Source organism: Zonotrichia albicollis, chromosome 21 (assembly GCF_047830755.1).
Source record: "Zonotrichia albicollis isolate bZonAlb1 chromosome 21, bZonAlb1.hap1, whole genome shotgun sequence".
NCBI lineage: Eukaryota > Metazoa > Chordata > Aves > Passeriformes > Passerellidae > Zonotrichia > Zonotrichia albicollis.
Genome location: NC_133839.1, coordinates 4417801 through 4443899, shown reverse-complemented (window position 1 = coordinate 4443899; position 26099 = coordinate 4417801). Strand labels below are relative to the sequence as shown.

The 26099-nt window shown below is 43.8% G+C and overlaps 1 protein-coding gene across 1 annotated transcript in view; it reads right to left on the bottom strand.

Moving 5' to 3' along the window:
- Nucleotides 1–26099, bottom strand: part of PAPPA (pappalysin 1) — a 180560-nt gene that overhangs the window by 120546 nt on the left and 33915 nt on the right. The window contains exons 3-4 of the mRNA XM_005493856.4: nucleotides 8160–8305; nucleotides 3423–3716 (exon numbers count right to left, since the gene is read on the bottom strand). Of these exons, the coding sequence (XP_005493913.2) occupies nucleotides 3423–3716; nucleotides 8160–8305 (440 nt within the window). The remainder of the gene's footprint in view (nucleotides 1–3422; nucleotides 3717–8159; nucleotides 8306–26099) is intronic.

Below are 26099 nucleotides of genomic sequence, written 5' to 3'. Positions count from 1 at the left end.
TGATTTGGCAACAAGATCACATCCAGTGCCCTCTGAACACCATACAGCTTTACAACTACAATGCCCCAGAGAAGCAGAAAATTGCTGTTTCTCTATTGTGCAGATCCCAGAGGGGATAAATATATTGTGCAAAGTCACCCAGCAAAGCCATGCTGAGGAACTTGACGCTAAGCACTTCAACCATTTTTCTGGTGCTCTTCCCATCAGATGAAAAGCTCTTGAAAACACAGAGTGTTTCTTCACATGTGCCTGCAGAGTTCCCAGCCCAGCAGAGCTCGGTCCCAGCTGGGATCCAAACAACAATGACAGTTCTGCACAGGTCAAGTGCTGCACTTCTCTGGGAAGATGCAGGTCACCCCAGGCTGCTCGTGAAAGTTCAATATTGTGACAGCGTTAGGAGGTGCTCTGATGTTTGCAAGTCTGTGCCCTCTGGTACTCCAGAGGAACAAGAAAATATGAATTTCTTCTAAAGACAAATGGGTATTTGCTGGCTAATTTAAAACCTGGCCACATCTTCCCAGAGATGCAGGCAAAAGGAGATGGCTCTGGTGAGGATCCTGCTCAGACTCCAGCCCTCCCACAGCAGGGACACACCAGCTCACGTGTTGTCCTGTGTCTCCCAATCCCACTGAGCAGTGATACTCCTCTGATCAAACATTCACAGCAGAAATACACACAGCACCCCCTTGATAATATCTACAAATCCCTGTGGGTATGCAAAAAGCTGCTTTAATGTGACATCTCTGGATTTCCTCAATAATTATCGATGGTCTACCCCTGAGCACGCTGTAAAAGCCATAAATATTCTTCACGGAAGCACAGAAGGAGACGAAGGCCCTTAATAGCCATCATAAAAGAACAATAAAATATATATAGGAGAAAGCAGTGGGACAATGGCACAGGAGAAAGATGACCTGCATTCTCAATCTGTTTAAACACCAGCACAGCCTGTGTCCAGGGGGAGGGGAAGGGAGGAGAGGTGAGGGAGAAAGGTGTTCCACTCAAGAAAAGTTCAAGATCCTCAGATAAAGCAATCATTAGAGAAATTCTATACTTTGCTGGAGTGATTACTCCAACAGAATTCAGAGGAAGAATTTGCAATGATTTCATGAAATGTCATCTAAAAGACTAACTTATCTTTTATTTGGGAACACCACAGCTATTTGGACTTGTAAAAATAATTTACAAGTCCTATTTCTCACACTACCTAATCTTTTGGCCATTGTAACTTGCTATTCCAGGAAAAATAAAAATTATCAGTTAAACTCTGCTTTGCTCAGGGCTGGGGGTAGCTGGACAGATGTATGGGACAGGAACGGACAGACAAATGCAATAGGATCAAGCTGTACACGAGCAGCAAAACAGAAATGAAAGAAAGGCAATTCCTAGAACTGCATGACCTCAACCTACATGTTTCAAAGGTATTTTGACAGCAACTTGATATCCTGCTATATTTTACTCCACTGGCAACAACAGAAAAGCAAACAGATTCATGCTTGAGCTCTAGAGATATCTATCATGTCGCTTCACTTAATTTTTCAAGGAAAAAGAAGAGGTTTCAGCTCAGAACACCAGCACACATGTAGCTCCCAGGAGCAGATGGGTATCTCTGTGGTCTGCCTCTGCCTCAGCTCCCGAGTCAGCTGGCAAGGCAAGTTCTCTTTGGAAGATAAGAGCTCAGAGTTTTGAAACAGGCACGTTCCACCCCTCACCACATGCACACGAGCAGACTTGGTGGGAGGATTTTGTCATCTGGAGTGGCCCTGTCTTATCTGAGGGATGTTACCATGGGGCTGGGCTTGGTGCTCAGGCTCCCTGCCCAACCACAGGCACCACAGCACTGAGCACACTGAGGAGCTCACTTGGTGTGTTTGTCCCTGAAAGCACCCTCTAAACAAATAGAAAAATAGAGAGAAAACTCAGCATTGCTTTTAGCTAGTGCCACAAAGGGCATAAAAGCATTTTGGTTATAAATCATTTCAATCCATGCCCCAGATGACATTAAACACTTTGCTTCTCTACAGTTTTATTACAGAATAAGCACTCCTGTGACCTTTTGAGTGGGAAATCTGTGTTTTTGCCTGGAGTATAAAGGTGCCCTTCAGTGTCTGTTAGTATATTGGTTGCCTTTAAAATGTTGTTGATTCTGTCAGCTCAGTGTCATAGCTTGTCACCACAGAGAGACCCTGCGGCTCAAAATAAGGAGAAATACAAGTCAACGTATCCCTTGCTCCTTCTGAGAAATAACAGAGGAGCTTTCAGCTCCCCTTGAGCTTCCAGAGGTGCATCAAGGACCCCACTCCAGCCTCATCCAGGGCAGGCTCACAGGAAAATATGCTCTCTTTGGGATATGCTCTGCTGGGACAATGCACATCTGGGCAGCAGAGCTGTGCCTGGAGAGTTGGACCCACACCAGATTTTGCTTTGAGGGGTCGTTTTACCACACTGATATGGAGACTCTGTTGTTGCACTCCCAGTACAAACCAGCACAGCTCACTGGTAATCCTTGGCCAGGCAGAATCCCACTATTCACATTTTGGGATGTGATTCCAAAGCAAACCTAAACGTGGCATTTCAACAGACACCTGGCGGCACGGGCAGTGCCTCATTAGTTGTCCACTTGTCATAGGGTTATCTGACAGCCTTGATGGTATCAATACTTAGGACATTCTATATCTCCTTGGGAGAGTATAAACAATCTCTGGATTTGAGTTTTTCAAAGACCTCATAGATCAGGCATCCAGATCTCGGAGAAATAGGGTGTCAGGTTTGCTTAGAGCCTTTAGAAGCTGTTTTCTTAATGCTTATCTCATTTCTTCCATCCCCCAAACCTTCTGCCTGGTCTTCACATGAAGCCCTGTGAATTTGGGGAAAACTGGGATAAAAGAAAAGGAGAAGTAGGAGGGATTTCTGATCTATTGGGTCTGATCCCTCATCAAGCCAGGATCTAGACCTTTATCAGCATAAAGAAATGGACTGAGAAATCAGGGGTTGTGGTATCCACATTCTCTGAACAGAGAGACATAATTCTCTCTCCTAGGGAAGGAAGGCAGTGAGAAAACAATTCTTACCTCTATTTGCTGCTGCTGTTGTGTGGTACATGTGGAATGTGTTATGGAGATTGTTTACCAAAGGTGAGGGTTGTTTGGATTGATTGGCCAATTAGGTCAAAGCTGTGCATGGCTGTCTCAGACAGTCACAGAGTTTTCTTGAGTATCTCTTTAGTATAGTTATAGTAAAGTATTAGTATAATATAGTATAGCTTAATAAAGCAATTGTTCAGCCTTCTGAATGATGGAGTCAGAGCACATTATTCCCTGGCTGGGGGATCACCAGTCTCTATGATAAGGGGTAACACCACAATTCTTTGTTCCTGCTCACCCACAGACACCCCCACCAGCAGCCCAAGCCAATCCCAGTACCTGCATAGCTCATGAAGTTACTGAAGGGCGTGTTCAGGAAACTGTGGAAGCCACAGGTGTCATTGCCAGGCCCAGGGTCCCCGCAGAGCTTGTGCTTGGGAGCAGGGTTGGTGTCACTGCACAGGTCCCCGGTCTCGAAGGAGGGCTCTGTCTCCATGCACGGGTCGCTGCAGGACAGGATCTCAGAGATGCCCCTGAAAACATGGTAGAGCCCCAGGCTGTGCCCAATTTCATGGATCATGGTGTGTGTGTGGCCAGGGATTCCGTAGAAGGAGGGATTCAGCACGATGCCACCTGCAAGGGCAAAGACAACAGCTTCTGGGTTGGCTTTGTGTTCCTCAGGACAGCAGGAGAAAGGGGAAAGAGCCCCTTCCTAAGGGGAGCTCCTCTGGCTATCCAAGTTTGTTGGATCCTCTGTAGCAGAACCAGACACATTTCCTGCCCAGCAAAGTTTCATCTCACCCTTAATCTGGGGCTCCAAGGAGGAGGAACTGTGGGACAAAGCTCAACATCCCAAAACCAAAAACACTGCCACAATCATTCTTTCAACTGAATAAACTCAATGTAGGGTTTTTGTTAACTTAGAGGAAAATCCTGCATGAAATTACTTCTTACCATGCTGTTTTAGATAATTTCATGTGCTTGAAGAGTGTGACTCTGCCCAGAAAGGTGTAAGCAATGTATTTGACACCAAGAGTCAAACAAAACACACCTGGAACACTCTGTGTATAATATTCCCCAGGGTAAAGATGTGAGAAAAGCCTATTAACTTCTGAAACACCCTGAGAATTGCAGAAGACTCCACCAATACTTGCAAATTAAGAGCTGGGCAAAGTAAATTGTGCACACCCAAGGCTGGAGCAGTTATTTCAGGGTGTCCTGGAGGCAGCTTTAAAGTAACTGTCAGAAACACACTGTTCATGTACTCAGACAAGCCTGGCTTGATCTGAACTGCACAGTCCACTAATGAATATGCATTAAGTCTAAAGTGTCAAAAAAATATGAAATCCAGGAATGTGATAACCCTGAAAGAACTATGTGTTTATTAAATGTTTTTGCAAAGAAAACTAATGGTGTTTTCTGTTGTATGAATTAAGGGATGTGCAAACAAGCAAATGGCAAATTAGTGAGGATTTGCAGTGCATTGGTAATCATACCAACTATATTTTTATCTCAGGTAGATATACCTTTGTATTTAAAATATGCTTGATATTTTCATTATTCAGCTTGTTGATATCAACTTTTCCAAGCTCTTTATTTAAAACCCTTTCTGTGTCCTGCCTATCATGAGAACAGGAGACTGCTTTGTAAAAGTTATAGTGGGAATATAAATCTTGGACGTGGTACTCTAATAATTTAGTGACAATGAGGAGAGAAAAGGTTTTGGCAGCAGGAGCTTTATCAGAGCCTGTAGCACAGGGAAGATGAGATCACCAGGATCTGATGCACCATAGACCCTTCATCCTCATCTGCCTGGAGACTTGGTTGTAAAAACCATGAAATTAGAGGAAAATGAGACCATGAAGTTCTTAAGAAGTCCTCTAAATTCCACTCTCAAAGCAATTATGTCTATACCATCCCTCACACACTCTGGCCTGTTGCCTCTTCTCAACCCCTGATGACACGACTGCCCCAGCAATCAATGTCAGCACTCAGCATCCCTACAGCTGCAAGGATTTAACTCACATCTAATCTGAATTGATTTTTTGGCAATTTAAGTTCATGACTTCAAGTCCTTCCTCACACAGATATGAAGAGCAGAAGATTCTCCTCCCCTTTCATCAGCTTTTATGAGATTGTCATCATCCCCACTTCAGGCTCTTTTCCTTCAGCCTGAATCACTGTAATCCCTTCAGCCTTTCCTTGGAGCTCAACCCTTTTTCTAGACCTCCCGACTGTGGTTCTGCTTTGATTTTTCCCCATTACCTCAGGTTTTCCTCTAAGAACAATGTCCAAAACACAACATGCAATACTTCAGCTGAAGCTGTGTCAGTTTGGATCTCCTGAAGGGACACATGCACAAAATATCAGGAGAAAAAAGATCTTCCCTCTGAGCAGGAGCACGTGTGAAAATGTGCACAGAGTGGAGAGGAATCCCATGGGCAGGTACAAATACATAAAAACTATTCTACAAAATAGAACAGAAAATTTAAATATGTACACAAAGAGTAAATAATGAGTATTTACAAGAGTAAATAAAATATGCCTCAGTGCAGCATCTTGTCTCCTGTGCCACACATAGCATCTGCACCTCCTTTTCACAGCACTGAACTGTTCCTCACACCAGTTCTCCACATTCCCAATTAATTATATACAGACCTACCAGCATGCAGCTCAACAATAAACCCATGATTCCTTTCTCTCCTTCTCTACATAATACAAGCTCTGATTCCTCTGGTGCTTGGTTTCTACCCAGGTGGAGCCATTTATACACAGAGAGTACCCTGATACATATTTTGGGGTTCTCTATCCCAAAAATAATTCCAGATTTTTTTTTTCCCAGTAAGAGAGATATTGGTGAAATTCCTCAGCAGGATATGCCTCCAGTAAAGGCTGGTTAAATTGTTCTGGCATTGGAAAACCCTGAGGCAGCTGGAGAGGGAGATTTTATTTTTGCCTTTGTTGAAAATTTATATTTTTTATAGCTGTCAAGAATCTAAATCAATTGCAGTTTTACAGAAAAGATAAACTCCCTCACCCAGACAATCTCTATCCCAGCCTTTAGATCTGCACCACAGGACATATTTCATATTTTTTATTAAGTACATATTGGATTTATAGAAGAGAGTAAAAAAGATTAAAGATGAATTCTTACAAACCAAGCACAGGTCTGGGAGGGCTATTTTGACAGGAAATTATGAGAATTATTTATTTATTTTTTTACTTTTTTTTTTTTCCCCTAGCAAGTCAAATGTAATCTGCTGTCCAATGTCTATTTTTTTCCTTGCGAGATCTTTTTTTGGTCAATGAACTCTGTCAATGCTCTGTAGGAGCTGAATTTAAATTGTTTTTCTCAGGCATGATGCTGACAATTAGCTTAACGAAGTGACAGAAGAACTCATCAGGGCTTTGGGTGAGCCCCAGCCCTGCTGCAGAAGGTTCCTCTTGGCACTCTGGAGCTCTCCCCTTGTTCTCTGCTCCCTCCCATGGCAACACCAAGGGAAGCTGTGAAAATCCTCATTTAGGGAAGGAGCAGCTCTGTTGCAGCCATATCCCACTTGCACAGTGACACTGGGGCTAATGTTTCACAGGCTCTCTGAACCTTCTGGGCTGGGAAGGGACACACAGGCATCACCCAGCTCAACTCTTCAGCAAATGGCTCACACAGGGATCAAACCCACCACCAGCAATCCACGCTGGTTGTCATTCCAAAGTGATAAAATCCCATCACTGTCGGTGCTGGGGTTAAAATCTTTGTTTTTGACAGATGGTGTCTTGGGGAATGGCCGCTGGGCATTTACAGAACCTCCTGGTTTGGGTGCTGCCAGCAGGAGCCTGCAGAGATGAGGCTGCAGGCAAACCAGAGTGGTTTCAGTTCCAGCTGAGCTCAGCAGGAGTGTCAGTGTGTAAGTGCTGCTCCTCAGGAAGGGAAGTTTGCTCACACTCCTTCCAGAGCAGCTGCAGAGCTGGATGTTGTAATAAAACATCTCATAAAATGAAGGAGGGCAGCCAGTGCCAACTGCTTGGCCTGAGCACGGAGCCTCTCTCTGCTGCAGAGACAGGTGACCACAAAGGCATGGTAACATCTCATCTTTGGGGTATTTTTGACCTTGGAAAATCCCCCCTGACTGATGGCTATTCCATACAGCTCAGCTTGTTTTAGGGTAATAAACTCTGCTTGTTCTCCTCATGTAGGTTTATGGTCACCATATCTTTTTATTTAGCTCAACATGGAGTTGGGTAATATAAAAACTGGCTGAAACAGTCCATCACAAAGATTTAACTTGGCTGAAACTGGACTTCACTCCCAGCCTAGCTGGTGAAATATCTGGAAAACCTATGTGACCTCCTGCTCAGAGGAGATGACCAGACCAGGTTTGCAGCTCGAGGGAGGTTTGTGAAGTTAGGAAAAGCTCAGTCAGGGAACCTTTTGAGGCTCCTCTGACGTTTTGCAGGGAGCACAGGTCCAGTGGCACTGCAGGTGGCAGTGAGTCATTTGGGAGCTGCAGAGCTTTGTCTGGATCCCCAGGTTCCAGCAGCAGCCTGGTTATGAAACACACCAGGCAGGCTGCAGGGTAGTGAACTCCTTCCAGTTCCACTCAAGTGAACATTAGAAATACAATCCCTCAGCTGTTTGCTCTTTTGCACATTGCTAGAGAAAAACAGCAGCAGATTTTAGCTACAGTCTGTGAGCTAATTGAATACTTGCTAATGAACTAAGGATCAGAATGTAACAGGCTAAGGTTAAAGATTCACCTCTGTCTCATCCCCACACCTATGCCCCAATCTTCTGCAAACTGCTCCCATGGAGTGAATGCCCTGTGAAGTAGCTTCACTGAAAAGGTGAAATACTTTCAGCTTGACATCATCTACAAATACCATAATATGCTTTGGGTTTATAACCTAATATTTTCCTGGTTGTGAGCCAGTATCTGGGAATCGTGAAATACTTTTTTTCCCCTGACTATATATTAGAGGAATGATAAGAAATCAGAACAGAGCTTAACGCATATTTGTCTTTCCTTCTTAGTGCCTCAAAAGAATGCTTTGCAAAGGAGAAACATCTTTATCACTCACCTAGATGCATCAAGGCTTCTTTGTCCCAGGGCCAAGTTGCCACTCCAGCCAGCTCTTCCTCAGAGGAATTGGCAAAAAAGATGTTGAGGTGTGTGGATCCATCCAGTTTGAGAATGTTCTTAAGTTCATTGACATCCAAGTATGCCCTGTAGAAAAAGAAAAGCATTTTTTTTCCTAAAGGTGACACGAAAGCAACAGAACACTGAAGAAGTGCTGCAATCTAGGCAAAGGTCTTATAATACCCTGCATATCAATCACCTGAAATGTTTTAATAACCCACTCCCAAACTTTGATTACTTTGCATTCATGTAGTGAATCTCATCTAAAACTTCAGGCCATTGATTAACTAAGGCCACAAAATCCAAGGTAAATACATAAAGCTGTCCACATTCTCAAGATAAGTATAGGAATCTATTTATTATGAATGTAATTAACCAAGCATTATGGTCAGTAAATCTTTTTACACCAGCAGTTAGCTTGCACATTTCCTCTAAGCTGTTTGCTGTTGTTACCTCTAATTTTCCTTCACAATAACAGGTTGGCACCACAACTGACACCAGCTCACAGAGCCACTCCTTTAGCACCAGTGGCAGTCACTGGTGCTGAAATCCATGAGGCCTAACCCTGACATCTCGTAGCTGGTTGGGAATTGCTGTTCCCAAAAGGAAGAATTGTGCCAAGAATTGTGCCATGAGCTCTCCCCAGGAGTGGTACCATACCATGATATAAATTCCTAAGGCTCCTCAGGTCCTCACAGGGTGAGCAGCACTTCTCCTTAGCTTTTGGGATGCCTGGAAATCACAGAGTAATCTGCTTGCAGGCAGGCTAAGCCAACCCCTTAAGCTTGATGGCTGTTGGAGGTACTTTTGCATCTCAAAAGGAGTAGATTTTCTAATACTGGAGCTACTTGCCAGTGCACATGCCATGGTGCCACACTGCTTGCACTGCTCCAACTCACAGTAAAGCTGGAGAAAACAAAATGTAAGATTAAACCCATTGGTTCTCTGTTTCCAGCTCACACTGGCTTTCAATATGAAGTGTTGTGATAAGAGAAAAGCCAGAAGGGGATCATGTTGTGGTGTCTTCACTTGACAAGTGGAGACCCTAGAGAGAGGGATCACACTGAGCCAAGCACGGTTCAAAGGGTGTAAGGAACAGACACCACCATGGCCATGAGCAGGCTGATTCCTGTTCCTGGAGTCCCCCTTTGTGAGTGTGCATGGATGCGTGCAAGGCTCACACAGCTCTCCCAAGCCACACACCCCCACAAGCTCTGAGAAGGGTTCCCTGCATACTTTGCAAGGCTTTTGCTCCCAGAAGGGTGAAGAAAAAAAGGGGGGAGCTGGCTCAGCACCAAGATCTTTTTGTCCTTCCCCGGAGGACTCCCAAATGGAAAACACATTCATATTTCCACAATAGCTTCCCCTGCCACTTGCTGAAGTCACTGCCTCCAAAATAGATCATGGCTGGGTGTCCCCAGGCCCTGGCTGAGTCATGGAGGAAGATGTGCTCTTTGGGGACACCAGTGGAAGGGGATGTTTCCGTTCCATACAGTGTTTATCTTCCAATCAAATGGGGATGACGTCCTGAAGGACAGGTCAGCACTGTGACCCTTTACACATTTCTCATCTCTCCAGAGTTCTCAACACATCCATGGAAAGTACACAGGCCTTCCCCTTAGCTCCTCAACTTGTCCTGCCTGGATCTGCACAGTGGTCTGAGGCTGTGCTCAGTCTAGTCCCAGGATCTTCTTTGTGCCCTAGAAAACATCTTTTCCGGCCATGGGTTCCTACACAGACACATCCATAAGCAATAGCTTGAAATTACATGTGAGAACTGATGTGCACTTCCAAATATTCTCATTGTGAGAGCACTGGGGGAATGTGTGACAGGGGGTGTGACCATGGGGAGGGGACAGTGTGTGCCTGCACCCATGGCAGCATCACTGACAGTGAGCAAAAGTGTAAGAGACAATGTGGGAGTGATGTGATGCTTCATTCAAGAGAGAGGGGCAGAAACAGAAGGCCCTAGTCTGATTAGAACAATGTTTATGTGTTTGTATCCCAATGGGAAGGAAGGTCCTACTGCCTGGACTGACAGTGCTGTTGGCTCTGGATGCAGATGCTTTATGCACATGCAAATCCCTGCAGGAGTAACCATAATCCAACTCCCCTCCTGAGATTACCATTTTTATCCTTCCTCTTTCCCCATGGCTTCGAATAATCTAAACTAATATTTCTTTATTCTCAGCTGTCTCTTTGCTTATCGTTTACACAATCCAATTCCCATTTATCTCCTCAGTGCATGGCCACAGTTGCTCTTTCTCTTCCATACAGCCCATACAGCTCCAACATCCAGGGATACATGGATTATTGCTGCAAAAAACATCCAGAACAGACAACATTTAACTAATTGGCCAGTGATGGCAATGCTTCACTGAGACTGGACTCATGCCTCATGTAAATCCATCCTACTAAGTCCTTTGGACTTGAGTTTCTGATATTTCTCTGACCACTTTTCTCTGCTGGCCAGGGGAAGGCTATGAGTGAGCAGAATGCATTCAGTGGTGGAAGAACAGAATGCCAAGAGGATTGTTAGCAAAGGATCTGCCCGGGTGTAGGTGTCAGTAGATCATGCTTGGAAGGCAATAAATGCAAACTCCTTCATGGAAACAGCCAGCAACCCCCAGCACGTAAACATGCCCGAGCCCTGGGAATTGTGTGTGTCCCTGTGTGAGTGTGCAGGAGCAGAGATGTGAGCGTGGCAGTGAGGGCTTGGACCCTGCATACACGTGAGGCAGACAGGAGAATGTGGGGAACCAGTGTGTGTGTGTGTGTGTAAGAGATAAAATACACGGGCTGGAATTCCTTCCTCTCCTTCCTCCCCATGTTTCTAATAACCTCCCATCCCTATCCATCATCGCCACATTCCTACACTCAAGGAGGCATAAATTAACTACTTTTGCAGTTCATGTCCAACTCCGCAGCCGCAGGCAGCAGACCCAACAGTTACCAGGTCAAAACAGCTTTCAGTTATTGCTCTGGACTAGGCTGACTCCCCCCTGCTCCCTTATCAGCCCAGACTATCTGACCCAGCGCAATCTGTGAGCACTGCTTACACTTCTCAAGGTTATGTGGGTCCCCTGACAGAGGACATTATGTCTGTCACATGGGCTCGTGCCAGAGAGAGCCAAAGAGCCCAGCCTTTCCAGCACTGCCAAACTCGCATTTCAAAGACATGAGTGCAGTCTTGGAAAGGGATCAAAGCCTTCCCAACTGTCATTAGAATATTTCCTTTATGCATCTCTCTGTCAGTGCCAGCAACATATTTAATAAAACTCATTGGCTCGAGATGGTACCTCCAATATAAACCTGAATGGGGGAACTGTCAGGGCAAGTCTATGTGGAAAACAAAACAAAACCCAAAGCACAACAAAACACGTGTAATTCCTGTAATGGAAAAAACATACGATGCTGTGAGCATGCCTTGCTGGAGAAAGCCTAATGAGCCTATTAGTGCATCATAAAAGGTCTCCTTTGCTGGAATCTGTTTTAGACATAGAAATTCTATGGGCTGTTTAAGGCCATTTGGGACACCAAATCATATCAGGCAATGCTCACATTCCCACCCTGATCTTTTCATCGACTTATTTGTTCAATGCACCGTTTTTGTTTTCCTTTTCCCTCTGCTGCAGTGCAAAGAGCCCTCTGAAACTCTTCTGTGCAGCAGCTCACCGTTATCCAGCGAACCCCAGCCCTCAGTCAGGGATATGGATCCCATGCAGTGCTCCAGTTTCAGCCTAATGGAGGTTTTAGCTCACCCAGCAGTGTCTCTCCCATCACCCAGCCCACTCCATCAGTCACCCAGCCATTATCCCCGTCCTGTCTCATCTGTCAAACCCATTTCCTGTCCATTTGGGCTGTGACTGTCCCCAGGTGATGAGGTGAAGCCCTTGGCCACCAGCCCACCTGCCTTGGGAGCCACTGTGAGGAGCTCCCTTTGCTGGACCCGAGCTCCACATCCAAACCCAGCCACAAACCCCTCTGCTGAGCCACAAACACATTTGGCAGTGGCTCTTAAACTCAGCTGATAGCAGGTTTGATCATATTAAATCTAGTTTTGGTGACTAGAACTGAGCTCAGTTTTGTTGAGGGCTGGCAGCTCTTCCTCCTTTTTTTCCAGGTCAGAGAGTGGTTTCCCCAAGTTTCCCAGATGTAGCTGAGCTGCAGTCTCTTGCACTCCTGGTTGTTTTTGCAAGGAACACAGTGTCTTCCAGACCTTATTGTTAGGAAATTTCCTACTGTTTGCTCCCAGTTATTCTCTATTTGCCTTTGTATTGTTTTGTTTCCTTCAAAGACAAGTGTCCCTTTACAGCAAGAAAACAAACAGGGTACTTAGGAGATTATTTGTAAGATCCCATCCAAACACAGAGTAGGAACTTTGCTATCTGCTCACTGTGGAGTATGGTTTGCAATTGCCTGGTGAGTTTGTTAGGAACAGAAGGCACTACATTTCATCCTTTAAAAAAACCCAACCAACAACAGCCAAAAACCAACAGCAGCTCCTGAATTGGGAAGTCAGCTTCAAAATATCTCAGTTTTCAATATTGACACACAGTTGTCCTATCCTTTACCTACTGGGCTCAGCACACAGCAGGACAGGGTAAATCTGCTGGAATCACAGGGACCCAGGGAATCACTCTTCTTCCCAAGACTCCTCAGAAGAGTCAGCCCAGCCCAAACCACCGTGCATGGTTCAGACAAAGAGAAAACTTTATTTTGGACAGCCCTGGAACAGCCTGTTCATCAGCCTGTGATAGACCCTGGTGTGATTCCCAGCATGGTGTGGCTGACAGGTCCCAGTGGTGTTCCCTGAGTCCCTCAGGTCCCATCCTGGCCCCGGGGTTCAGGGGAGCAGCAGTGACCACAGCAGTCAGTGTGTGCACAGGCACCCAGCCCATGTCTGTCCTGGCTGTCCAACACAAGGTTTCAGGGTGCAGTGCACACCTGGAGATTCTCAGTATCTGCAGTGAAGAGCAAGAACAGTTTTGAGATAAAGGATATTCTTCCTGAAGATAGTGGCAAAAGCCATGACTGCAGCAGCACTGAAAGCTGACCTTGAAATGGGGCCATTTGGCAGATGTGCACAGCTGTAATTTATCTTTTCCTCTTGTGATTTCTCAGTGCTGGGTGGTTAGACAGCTAACTGCCCTTTTGGAGAGGCAGTGCTGATGCCAGTGTGAGAGCTGCCTTTGCCCTCTGTCATAAGGTCACAGACAAGTGAGTCTGGAAAGGATGTCCAGAGACCACGGCTGCCAGCCCTTCACCCCCGAGCTAAGGCATCTTCCTGTGTCACCAAGCAAATTTTTATTTAGCTCACTTAAAGCCACACATGACAGTGACTATGTCACTGTCCCAGTAACCTGCAGCCCTTGTTTCAATTCCTTTATGGTCATAAAGTTGGTGTTTTATCTAAAGGTCAGGCTAAATATTTTTTGCTCTATTAGAGGAGTATTTGTGCCATTCAACCACTGACAGGGAGGTTGGATTCCTTTCTGCTTTACCAAACCTATTACTTATTTGAAAGCCTATATCTCCTGTACATCATTTCGTTTTTAGGCTAAAACCATCTTATTTCCTCAGCCTTTCTCACTGCTTTTAAGACCTCTGCTTGTTTCTGATGCTCTTATCTTCACTCTCCACATCTTTCCCAAAGGCAGGTCATCAAAAGGGAACACAGCCCTCAAGCTGAGAGTTTATCAGTGCCATGTAACTGCTACATTTGTCCTGTCTGTCACCTCCAACCTGACACAAAGACACAGGAGAGATTTCAGACTTCCAAATATTTCTAACTTCCTTTTTTTTTATTTTTTTAAAGCCTGAAGCATTACAGTCTTTAAAAAAAAACCTGTATAAAAAAAGACAACCTACAAACTCTCTTTAGCAGTGGACGTGCAATAAAATTTGTGTCTGACCTGACGTTAAAGATTTGCCTTTGCTGGCAAATTCAATTTTGCTCCTCATTTCAGACGGATTGCCATAAATCATGTGCAGCAGGAAGCGTGCCTCATCTACACTGAGTTTAGCGTTAATTTAAGACACTGGTGTAAGTGTAGTAAAAGTCATGATAATTTATTGATAAAGGTATAAATCTTTCAGTGATTGGGACAGAGCCTGAAGCAGAGCAGAACCAGAATCCTCCAAGTGAGAGGCTTCAGGTCCCGGTTTAGATCCAGATCACTGCCTGTGTTCACACTGAAATCCAAGTGTGCAACTGTAATTCCAGCCACATCCAACCCAGGCAGTTGCTAGGTCATGTCCACAAGCATAAATTGCAAAGCACTGTCAGCACATGCAGGCTTGGCAGCTCTGAAAGAATTCTGGTTTATCTGCTGTAGCAAAATGTCCTCTGCAGGCCCCAAATCTGATCTTCCGTTACAAGAGAGGAGAAATGTTTTGGCAAAAAAATATAATAACGATAAGGATCCAAGAAAAGCCACTTAGGATAATTGTTCAAATGTAAATCCAGCTCCTTGGGGAGGTTTGTAGCCCTGCTGAGTTCTGTGTCACCCTGTGACACTGTTCATGCATTCAGGTGAGCCTGCTAAACCTGGACCGGGGGTTTTTACATCACTGACAGGTTTTACAGTTAACACTGACCCCTAAGCAAAAAATAATGCAAAATTAAAGCCAAAGTGGCTATAAAACTCTGGGCATTCATTGATCCCAGGTTTCTCTTTTCCAAAGTGAATTAATTCTACCACTAGGATAGTGACTCAGGCTTTACTCACCCAATTAAACTAATATGTAAAAAAAAATTACAGCAGGAAAAAAAGAAGTTTACTGTAGAAAATATGGAAATCCTTTTGGTCTGGTTTTTCTTTATCCTGCAACAGAGTCTGAGAGCACCTCCTTGCTTGAAAGTAGATTTTTACAATTGTCAGTTTATCCATTTCATTGCATTTACTTTGAAACCCAGGCTTTCCAGCAGGACAGTCCTAGAAATACACAAATTTCTACTGTGACAACAAATCCATTGGACTGAGAGGAAAAGGAAAACACCTGATAGATAAAGGAAATCATTTGCTGTTAAGTTCTAAAATCAGGATTATCATCCTAGAACACTAAGGGTGCATCCCTGCCCAGCCCTCTCTGACATCAGAAAAGACTTTCAATAAATGGTACAGCTTTATTTCATGCAATCACTTAACTCCTGGAGGTTGCTCATGCAGGATCTACTTAACATGCTGAACCACAGCAACAGACTGGAATAAATTTGGTGCCTGGACTACTCCAGACTTTGTGCTGGGTCCTCTCTTGGTTTGTTCATGTGAGCCTGCACTGAGCCAGCCTCTGGGCTGCACACAAATATCAGCACTGACTGTGATGTATTTGCTCCAGCGTAAATCTAGAGTTAGAGCAAAATTTGATTCTCAAACTGCAGCTTCAGGTTCAAATCCAAAATCTCAAAGGAAACATCAGTTGAAACGACCAATTTTTGCCCAATTTCTGGCCAAGGCGACTTGCTTTTTTAGAGGAGGGAGGCGGGTTTCCTTAGATCTCCACACGGATTCTCTCAAAGGTTTGTAAATCCTTGCCAAATCCTTCACAAACCTGGGCTCAGATTCAGAAATACAGTGAAAACAGATTTTTTTTTTTCTTTCCCCCCCCCCCCCCCCCGGCACTTCTGCTGCTGGTTCTGGCCAGGATAAGAAAGAGCAGAGGCTCAGGGAAAAAGATGATGCAAAAATTTTCAAATGTCTAACATGTTCTGTCTGAGCTCTGGGCAAAAACTTGGGATGGCTCTTCATGTATATAACATTATATGTTCCTTCTCTCTCTTTATCCTTCATCCTTCCAGGCTTTACTGCCCAGTTCTTACACCCCACCTTTAGATAACCTTTACATAAGTTTAGAAAGAGTTGCAGTGCTACAGACCATAAATATCTGATCACTGAGCCTTCAGATTTTGGGAGTCTACATCCAAGAGTGGAGCAACTTTTGAGTTCCCTCAAGCAGCAAGAATTGAAAAGCCCCATTCCCTTGCATGACCATAACAAATTATCAAGCTAAACACAACTCCAGAATATACTACAGAGAATAACCAACTGCACAGAACTAGGAAAAGATACTCTGGCTGGCCAACTTGCAGGGAGAAAAAACATAGAAAACAAAGGGAAAGCCTTGGCAGAGAGAATTGTGATCTTACTGTACAATTAACTTCTGAGACAGTGAGTAGGATTAAAGGACGGAACATTTCATTTAAAACAGCAGAGCATTATGAAGCATATATGCACATTTCACAGGCCTTTGAAATCAGCAAAACTGGCAGGTTTATTTGTTTTGATTGTCTCTTTTTCTTGCTTTTACAACTTTGGGATTTTTTTCTCTTCTTTTCAAGACTAGAGCCAAATGACCCATGAGAAATGTACTGTAATTTGCCTCTTATCTATCCCTCATCTCCATCTGATATTCCCTCTGCCCTGGTTACCCTGATGTTTTTCCAGACTCTCCAGCCTGAACCATTGTAACAAGGAGAAAAGTCAAACCATAAAGAGGGAAGTAGCATAAGGATATTTTCAGGAACCTGTTCTGTTAAAACAGATTTCCTTTGCCACTTCATGAAAACCTCTTTTGGCTGCAGCCAACCTCATTCACGTACACAGGAGAATTTAAACCCATAGAGGAAGGTGTATAGATTTCAGGCTAGTTTAACTCTCACTTGTGCTGCTTGGCACTTGCACACTGCTTCTCCCCTCTGGGCCTCAGAAAGCTTCCTAAACATGAAGAGAGAAATTCCATTCTGGTCAAAGCCCTGACACCAGCCCTGCACTGCTCCAAGCCCCATCCACCCCCTGAAGTGATGCTGAAGCAGGACAAAACCCCTTCTGCTGGGCCTCCCCTCAAGACATTTCACCATGAGTGAAGAAGTCATGAAATAGGCAAACAGAATATTTTTCCTTGTCTTCTGAATGGGAAAACTGACAGCAAGGATTATCTCCTCTATCCCTTGAGCCTGCATTCTCTGATAATATGGATCATCTTTCTTTTAAATAAGTGGTGTCCTGTGTTGCAGATACTTGAAGTTTTCTGCTGGTGGCCACTAATCATACTTTACGAGCCTTCACTCATATTTTACAATCTTTGGCTTGTACTTTACAATCTCCAAAAAAGTCCTGAAGGTCTGGTGCTCCACAGATGGAACATCAGTGCTCCCTACAATGAGCTGGTCCTCCCAAATCCCTCAATTTCACCATTCCTGAGGACAAAACAGCACAGTAACTTCATTCCTGTGGAATGAAGGCTCTGCTTTCAATGAGGGAGCAGCCACTGTTCTTGGCATCTGTTATTTGGCATCTACCACCTCTCAACACAAAGCTTTCAAGAACATCAACCAGATATGGGCACAACAACTCTGCAAAACAGCTCAAGTAAGGGACATTTTGGTTTCAATCAACCTGATTTTTTTATGAAAACATCAGAAATCAGGAATGCAGCCTGTCATAACTCCATTGAACAGGGACAAGAGTTAGGCAGAGCCTCTGTAAATTAGAGATCTAGAAGAAACTTGTGACTTTAAGACAGAATTTTCTTTAACTATGAGACTAACTCAGAGCAACTTCTATATTAAGATTTTCTAGAAATTTATAATACTCAACTCCAGCCTGTCTTCCTCATCTCCATCCTGCATCAGGTTTGAGATCACTTTTGCAGCCTGCCCAAACATCTGCCTTGCTGATATGGGAGCCACAGCTGGAGTGACTTTGGTTTGGCACTTCTGGAACACTGGGAATGCTTTGTGTCCCCTCTGTAGAGTGCAGGGAATCATGGAATTACTCCATAGACACAGCCCTGTCCGGGGCTCCCTGTGCCCTCTGCCCTTGCAGCAGCAGCCTTTTGTGGGTGGGATGGGTCAGGATCCTGGGTAGGCTCCGTGGGTGACATATGTGGGAATATTTGGGATATTTGGGATTTTTTTTCACATATTTGAATATTTGAGATTTTTAGAAAGCAGCACAAAGGTCTGGGTTGGGAGCACTGTGGCCATGGGGTGCTCACAGTGCAATTATTGCTCCTGAAGAAGGGGACAGTGGCACTGTCCCTGCCAGTGCTGCTGGCACTTTAAGGGGCTGCTCCTTCAGCATCTTCCTTAATTACCACACAGCAAAAAATGCAGGGTGAAAAAAGAACAAGACCAAATTCTTCGCTCCCTTCATACCAGTTTTTGACACTAATCCTCCCTGCACATAAACCCCGTGCCACAAAGGGAGATATACATTGAGATTGGAATGAAGAGCGACTTGGAATCAGGCCGACATCAACATAAAAAATAAAATAAAATCACATAAAATCACAAAGGACCTAGCATGTTTATTGCAGATCCTTCTGGAGTTGATGGGCCAAAATAACCACTCCAAATATGCAGCTTGCAAAACATTCCTTTTGCTTTGGAGATGCCGCTTCTTTTCTGTTTTCATTTTTACAACTCATGGACTTCCAAAACTCCTTTCTTAACCTCCTGGCAGGATTGTGCATGAAGCGGGTCCTGCTGCAGTGGGAAGACCATCAATGGTCTAAGCCAAATCTTCCTCTTTCGTGAGAACAAAATGAAAATCTGATTCAAATGAGGCTGGCTGAAATTTCCTCTTATTTCATCTTATGCAGAAAAGTGTAGGAGACACCCAAGTGAGATCACAAAGAACACAGTCTGGTGATGAAAACTTCAGTTCAAGGAAACCAAGTGTCCTGCAAGAGAAGTCTCACATTTTCAAGGTTCAGGAGATTTTTTATCTCTGTCACAACAAAGGAATTATATTTCTCTCTATTTGGTTTCTAGGGAGTTTTTTTTCAGGGGATATTGATGGATCATAACAATAAATCTTTATCTTCAGCTGGGAAGCCTTGAACACACTTTCTAAGGAAAAAAGAAAAATTGAATAGTGAGATGCAAAGGACTACTAAATATTATGAGATTTACAAAAGCTGGTTACTCTTGTTTTTTCCCAGCCATGACGAGATTACAAGGAAATAGAAAATGTCAGTTGTTGAAACAGAAATTTTACATGAGAACATTTAGCTTTGAAGTTCCCAGAATCCACAGTCAATTGCCAGGTGATCTGGCAGAAACAACAACACACCTGCAGTGAAAGTAGTTCAGAGTTGCAAAAAGAAAATATTGCGGACAGTGTACTTCCTAAAGCCAACTTTTTTTTTTTTTTTTCCTTTTAATTTCTACTCTTGCTCTCTAGGAAAACAGAAAGAAATGAATAAAAGAGCAGGAGAGAGATGTAGTAGATCATACCTTTGTCAAGGAGACTGCTGGGAAGCAAAACATACCAACAGCGTCTGTAACAGACACCACAAACATAATGAACTCCTTGACATTGAATTCCTGTTCCTCATTTCTCTCTGCTGAGCAGGAGGAAAGATGTAAATGAGCATTTTCCAAACACTCAAGAACTTTCAGAATTCCTGTTTTTTAAACTTGTGCAGGACCCACAGCTCCTGCACAGATCCCTGGTGTTCATTTGTGCTTCCCAGAGTGGACAGTTCCTGAACTGGAGGATGTAGCCAGCAGAAAATCAGCAGTGGGCAGCAGCCTGAGCCAGTGCTCAGGTCAGGAGTTGGATGGAAGGACGTTTGGATTTCCTCACATATGGATCTGCTAACGTGTGTACCAGAAAACAGGCACTATCAGCCCAAAACACAGGGCTGATTGTAAGCGTTCCCTGGGGGACACATTTCCCCAGACCCTGCTAAATTGGACTGGCAGCTTATGAAACACACAGCTCTGATCCAGCATGTAACTGTAAACTATAGGAAATCATACCCATATATTTGGCCTTCAGACACGAGTGCAGAAATTGCCTGTTTTGGCACCACAAGGCTGTGGATCCACGTGAATCAAACCCAGACCTCTTGCAGAGGGCTGTAAGAATGCAAAATCTGTTCTCCACTGCCAAATGATATCACAAGAGGGGGAAAACTCTAATTCTCCTTAATGGCAAACTACTTGAGCAACTTTTGTCCTGATCCTGACTGCTGTAGACAGGCCATGCAGTTTAATTTCCCCTTAAATTTTCACTGTATTTGCTCATTCAGCCACACATCAGCTTTTGCTCTGGTTTGCTCCTGTAATTTATTGGTGATGTGTCACTAATCACTTCTACAGCACTTAAGATCTCGACGGCTACAAAACCAACTCTGCAAAGGGTCCAGCAAAAATTGCAGATTGTCATTTTTGCCCCTGCACACAGACCCCAAATTACACTAACCCATATTTACGAAGCCTTTGTTAACATGAGATGTTAACATGAGATGTCCTGCACCTCCCTGTCATAGGCAGAGGGGACTGTTACAAATTCCCTCACTTCCAAACTCTGTGCCAGCCCAAGCACTCTGCAAAACCTGACATCCTGCCTTATTCAGTTATGGGGGAAGAGAAGGCATCCTGTAAGCACTACTGGACTATCTCCTCATGATGGTTTTATAAATCAAAAACTAGAAATTCTTCAGTTATTGTTCCAAGCAGGATATAAAAAGAAATTTGTGTCTGATCAAGATGAGAATAGTTGAAGGTTTGAGCCTGAATTAAGACATAATCACAGAGTCAATTAAGTTGGAAAAGACCTCTGAGGTCTTTAAGTCCAACCTATGACCGAACACCACCTTGTCAACAACACCATGGCCCTAAATTCCCCTTTCAGTCTTTCCTTAAACACCACCAGGCACAGTGACTCCACCACCTCCCTGGGCAGCCCATTCCAGTGTCTAATCACCCTTTATAAATAGGACATTTTATAGCACAAAGACAAGAATAAATCTATCCCCAAAAGTAAATCTGTCAGAAGAATTCTGAGTGCATGAGGAGGGAGCCAGGAACTTGCAGCCCTTTTCTGAATCAAATTGGTCGCAGGGAGGGAAATCAAACGGCACAGATTTCTCCAGGCAAACTGGGAGAAACACTCTGATGTGTCTGAAGGAAGTATTTTACTCTGTGTTTGGAAGTTTATCATGACCGATCAATTCTGGAGGAATTAGTGAGTGTGTTCTGGGTTTTGGCACTGACACAGTCGTGGTAAAAAATGCTGGAGGCAAAAGGGAAGTGATTTTTATAATGCTGTGAACTGTTGCCATCAATCCTTTACCCAGAACATTTCTCCTGCTCACTCCAGTGCAGTTCTGTTCTGTAGGAGCTTTGCTCTGAGCTATCACCCTTCGTCTCAGGGAGGCTCTCAGCCTCTCATGTTCTCTGGATGGGGAGATCCAAGCCAAAAACCAAGGTCTTTGGGAGTTCAATCTTTCTGTGGACTTCAAAGAGCTTGGGATATGCAGCTTAGTCCAGGCAGAAAGCACAACATCCATTTGGAACAACATTATGTATTTAAAAATAGGAAATGTGGAATGGTTGTTAAGGAACACAGCGTGATGGGGGAGCCTGATGTGAACTGTGAATGAATTTGGATTCCTGTTTTTGGGCTCTAAACTTGGTGCTCTAAATCCTAGTGGAAGGATCTACCTTTTCCCAGCAATTATAAAGACTTTTAAGATTTAATTCTCTCAATCATGTCTATACCTGCAGTGAACAGATGGCAGGAACAGTTCCCTAAGGAACTGAGAAACAACTACAAATAGCCAATGTTCATCCTCAGCTCTCAGTGCAGTAAGAGTGACACCTCACAATTTGGGAGGAATCAGCATGAAGGCAAAATAAAACCCCTTAACCAGAAATGCCAAGCCCAAACTTATTCAGGTGTTTTGAATAATATAAGTTTATGCAATTATGACTATTCCTCAGGCATGCCTGTGTTTGCCTCCAGATCCATTTTCAGGGATTGAGGACAGGAATAGAGCATCATCAAGCTCATGGGAAACAGGAGATCACAGAAAAATGTTGTTTTGTAATTGTTCTCAGCCAGTTGTGCAAACCTAAGCAGTTCAGATAGTTTGGAAATATTTCCATTCTCTCTCACACTCACGTGAATCAAACTAAGCTCTGGCTTTTCTGGTGTCTACCCACATTCCCTAAATGAGTGTAGCACTCTTTATTTACTTGAAATTAGTCACCAGTTAATCTCTCCCTGTCTCTTTTTCAATTAAAAAAATCAAATTAAGTAATTAAGGGAACACAAAGCAATTTAAAGCAAAGCTTTTCAAAGTGTAAAGGGGATTTTGATACTCAGACTCTCCCAATAGTCAGTGGATCTTTTCTTGGCCTGGGATGTAACTCCCCATTGTGCCTTTGGAAGGTGCACAAAAAATGTGTGGATGATTACAGTGATGGGTCTATTAATTGAAATCATCTGGATTTTATGATATTTAATCAATGTCTAAGTTCTGACTTCAAAAGCAGCTTTAATTGTCTCACTCCTCTCTGCTCCATGCTCCCAAACTTGTCGTCTTTGATACACAAATATAATTTGTGAGTCTGACAGGGCCACCAGTCTCATTACATTGTATCATGGAAATTAGAAATGAATCAATAAACAGAGAGGCAAAGTCCTGATCAGCTCCCTCCATCCACACATGTGGAATTCTTCACATTTTACCCCTAATCCCATGCCTGATCAAAATGAAATGTCTCCAGGGTCAGGAATGCCTCCGCTTCCTTTTGGTATTTAATCACATCACAGAAAAGCTGATATTTCATGTCTATGTGTCTTATCTTCATCCTCAGTACACTTTGTGCTTTTTAATGCTGAAGAAATAATTCAGCAACATGTTTCATGTGATGGGGCAGATCCTTAATGGAGGAGAAATGCTGGCATGGCCCAAAGTTACAGATTAAATCCCCTTCTTGGCATGTTCATTTTTACTGTGTCTTCCAGCATAATTTCAACATGGAATTTTCCTGACATAAATCCCACAGGTTTCCCTCTTCCCCTCCACACCACACTGCGTAGCTCTGTGTTTTGGTAAATCTCATCTATTAATAGTTGCCCTCTGTGGCTATAAAAAAATACCTCAGTAGTCAAAAGGCAGCCCTTGGTAGGGAGCAGCTGTGGATGCCTGAACACACACAGGACCCAGCATCACACAGCAAAGCCCTTTCTTGGCTGCGTGTCAGAGCAAACCCATTAAATATGGCCATGGAAAGCTAATGGAAAAGGAGCCCCTTCCCTGCAACAGGGAGAGAGAGACTGGCTCCAGCACTAGGCTGGAGAGCATCAGGGTATTTCCATTTTCTCACTGACATTTTCTTTTTTCCTTTTTTAACTCAGCAAACCCCCTCCCGTGTCTTCCTCACTTCGCCCTTCTGCCAAGTCCCAATAAAATCCTGCACTTAAAGAAATAGGACAAAGACGTCATCGCAGCGAGTAGCAAAGGTTGCAGGGTAAATTTTAAGGTCTACTCTACTTTTTTTTTTTTTTTTTTTGATTGATTTAACTGATTAAAGCATTTCTGCTCTTCCTGTGCTTTCAGCAGCATCCTGGGTAACTCAGGGGAAATTCAAACCAACCAGCTGTGATCTGTATTACAAAGTCGAGGCTGGAAATACAACACAAGGATGTTGATGGGGCCATACTGGAGAGGGTGAAAGGAGAGGAATATCGTCTCCTGCTGAAGTGACAAAGTGCTTTTATGTGCTGGAATGAAAAATACTCAGCTTAGCAAAAGATACAGGGAATTGCTCCTCCCTTCTGGTGCTGCAGGGTACCAGTCCCAGCATGGAGCTGCTGGTGGGTGATAAAGGAGCCTGTGGCAGGACTTGTCCCCAGATTTCAACTTGAATTTTCATTTGCATGAACTAAAGTTGTTGAAAATCCTCAAGAAGTTCTGAATTTCAGGGTTATCCATGAAAAATGCACAATATGACAGTGATGAAGGGAAGGGAAGGGAAGGGAAGGGAAGGGAAGGGAAGGGAAGGGAAGGGAAGGGAAGGGAAGGGAAGGGAAGGGAAGGGAAGGGAAGGGAAGGGAAGGGAAGGGAAGGGAAGGGAAGGGAAGGGAAGGGAAGGGAAGGGAAGGGAAGGGAAGGGAAGGGAAGGGAAGGGAAGGGAAGGGAAGGGAAGGGAAGGGAAGGGAAGGGAAACCAGGCTTGGGCTCTCCACACTCCCAGCACACCCGGCCTGAGGCTGAAGGAACTCACAAGCCCAATGCCACATAAATTCAGTATTTTGCCAGTTTCTCTGTAGACATCTCACTAAGATAAATTCTCCTTGCAAAACTGATGGGAGTGATTTGAAAAACCAAGAGAATCTTGAGCTGGGAAAGTTGACTGCCACAGCTTCTCAGTGAAGCCCACAATTTATTGACACAACAAGGTTATAGAATGAGAAGCAAATTTATTCTGTATTATCTACTGGCAATTTAGCTCCAAAGATGCATTTTGAGGCAGCAGAAGGAATTTTATTCTCCAAAGCCTTGTAACTCAAGCCTTCTGAAGCTGCCCTCACACAAATCAGTGATGACACATCTTTTCAACATCTAGGGCCAAAATTATTTTTAAAAGCATTGCAGGTAATTGCCCACTGCTCTCATTCCAAACCACTGCTGTTTCCACTCTTTTACCATCACTGATGTAACCAACAAGTGTCAACAGCAAACATGGGCTGCTTCTGCAATGACTGAATTAATGGAAATAGTGCATTTCACAACAAGCAGCTCACCCCTGTCAATGGCCATGGCCAGATCTTTAACTGCAATTTACAGGATATGTTCTATATTTCCAAGGTTTCTTATATACTACTCAAACATCTGGGTACCTTCTAAAATAATTGGTCTGCAAGGTGTGGATTTTATTGATCTTTTTCACTGGGGTGGATTGGCCACAAGAGTCTTTAAAACAATGGTAGAAAAAAAATGCTGAAGCTGGTTCTTCTGAAGAATTTCTGAAAGATCAAATTAGGCCAAACCCTCTAATTTCAGTTTCAGTGGGGTCCCTTTTTAGTAGGGGTCCTTTTAGCAGGGTCCCTCCTTTAAAAGAGAAAGGAAATTAAAAATGAAAAACAGCACTGGGGAGAAGTTAAGCATGTACTTCAAACTCACACATGCCAGGAAATTTAGAGTTAAAGGTGAAACTCCACCCTAAAGAGTTCCATATTGGAGATATTTCAGTGAACAAACGTAACATGTTCTGAAATACAAAGACCCAGTAGGGTGCACTAGGTATGGAGTTTCAGCCTTCACTCCAAATTTCCTGGCTTTTTGGAGGTTTATTAGAGTTTCATACCCCAAGCATTTAAGTACTCCAAGAAGTTTCCTCAGTGCTGCTCACCCTGATCCTTTTGGAAGCTGAGAGCAAGCACTCTGATGGTGTAGCCACCCATCCATTATTAATGAACCCAAAAACAACTTCTTGCAAATTTATGGTAATTTGGAGTGCTGAAATTACATGCAAACTAGGTAGTCTCACTTGAGTTACCCTGAGAAACTTCAAAATTGCAAATCTGCTCCGAACGAAACAGAAGGACAGGATTTCATTGACCCCAGCAGAGCACATGCTCCTAATCTTCCTCCACCGTATGTGGGTGCTGGAGCTCTGCTCCAGCTGCAATGGAGCAATCTCAGAATTGCTTCTGGCAGCAGTGGCTTGTATTCCTGGCCTAAACATTCTGCAGTGTTATGGGGTGGGGATGTGTCCATCCTATTTAATGAATCTGCCTCTAAGGGAGGAAACATGACAGTGGGTATCAGCATCACACTTTTCAAACACCTTGAAAATATTGAAGGGGTTCCTGTATATCTCTGTAGCCCTGACAGGTCTGTTTGAGGCTCTGTGTCACTGCATCCTCTCAGAGCTCCACAGAAATTATGGTCAGCATCTCTCTCAAGCCCCTCCATCCTTCTCAAATCACCCACAAACAAAGTTTTAGGAGTATATGATGATTCCAGTGGGTGTCTTGACCTACATCTAATGAAGAAGACATCACATATAGTGTGAAATTTGCCCCTCTAGTCACTCTGCACAAGCATGCTTTTGTGGTGGGCAGGTACAAAAG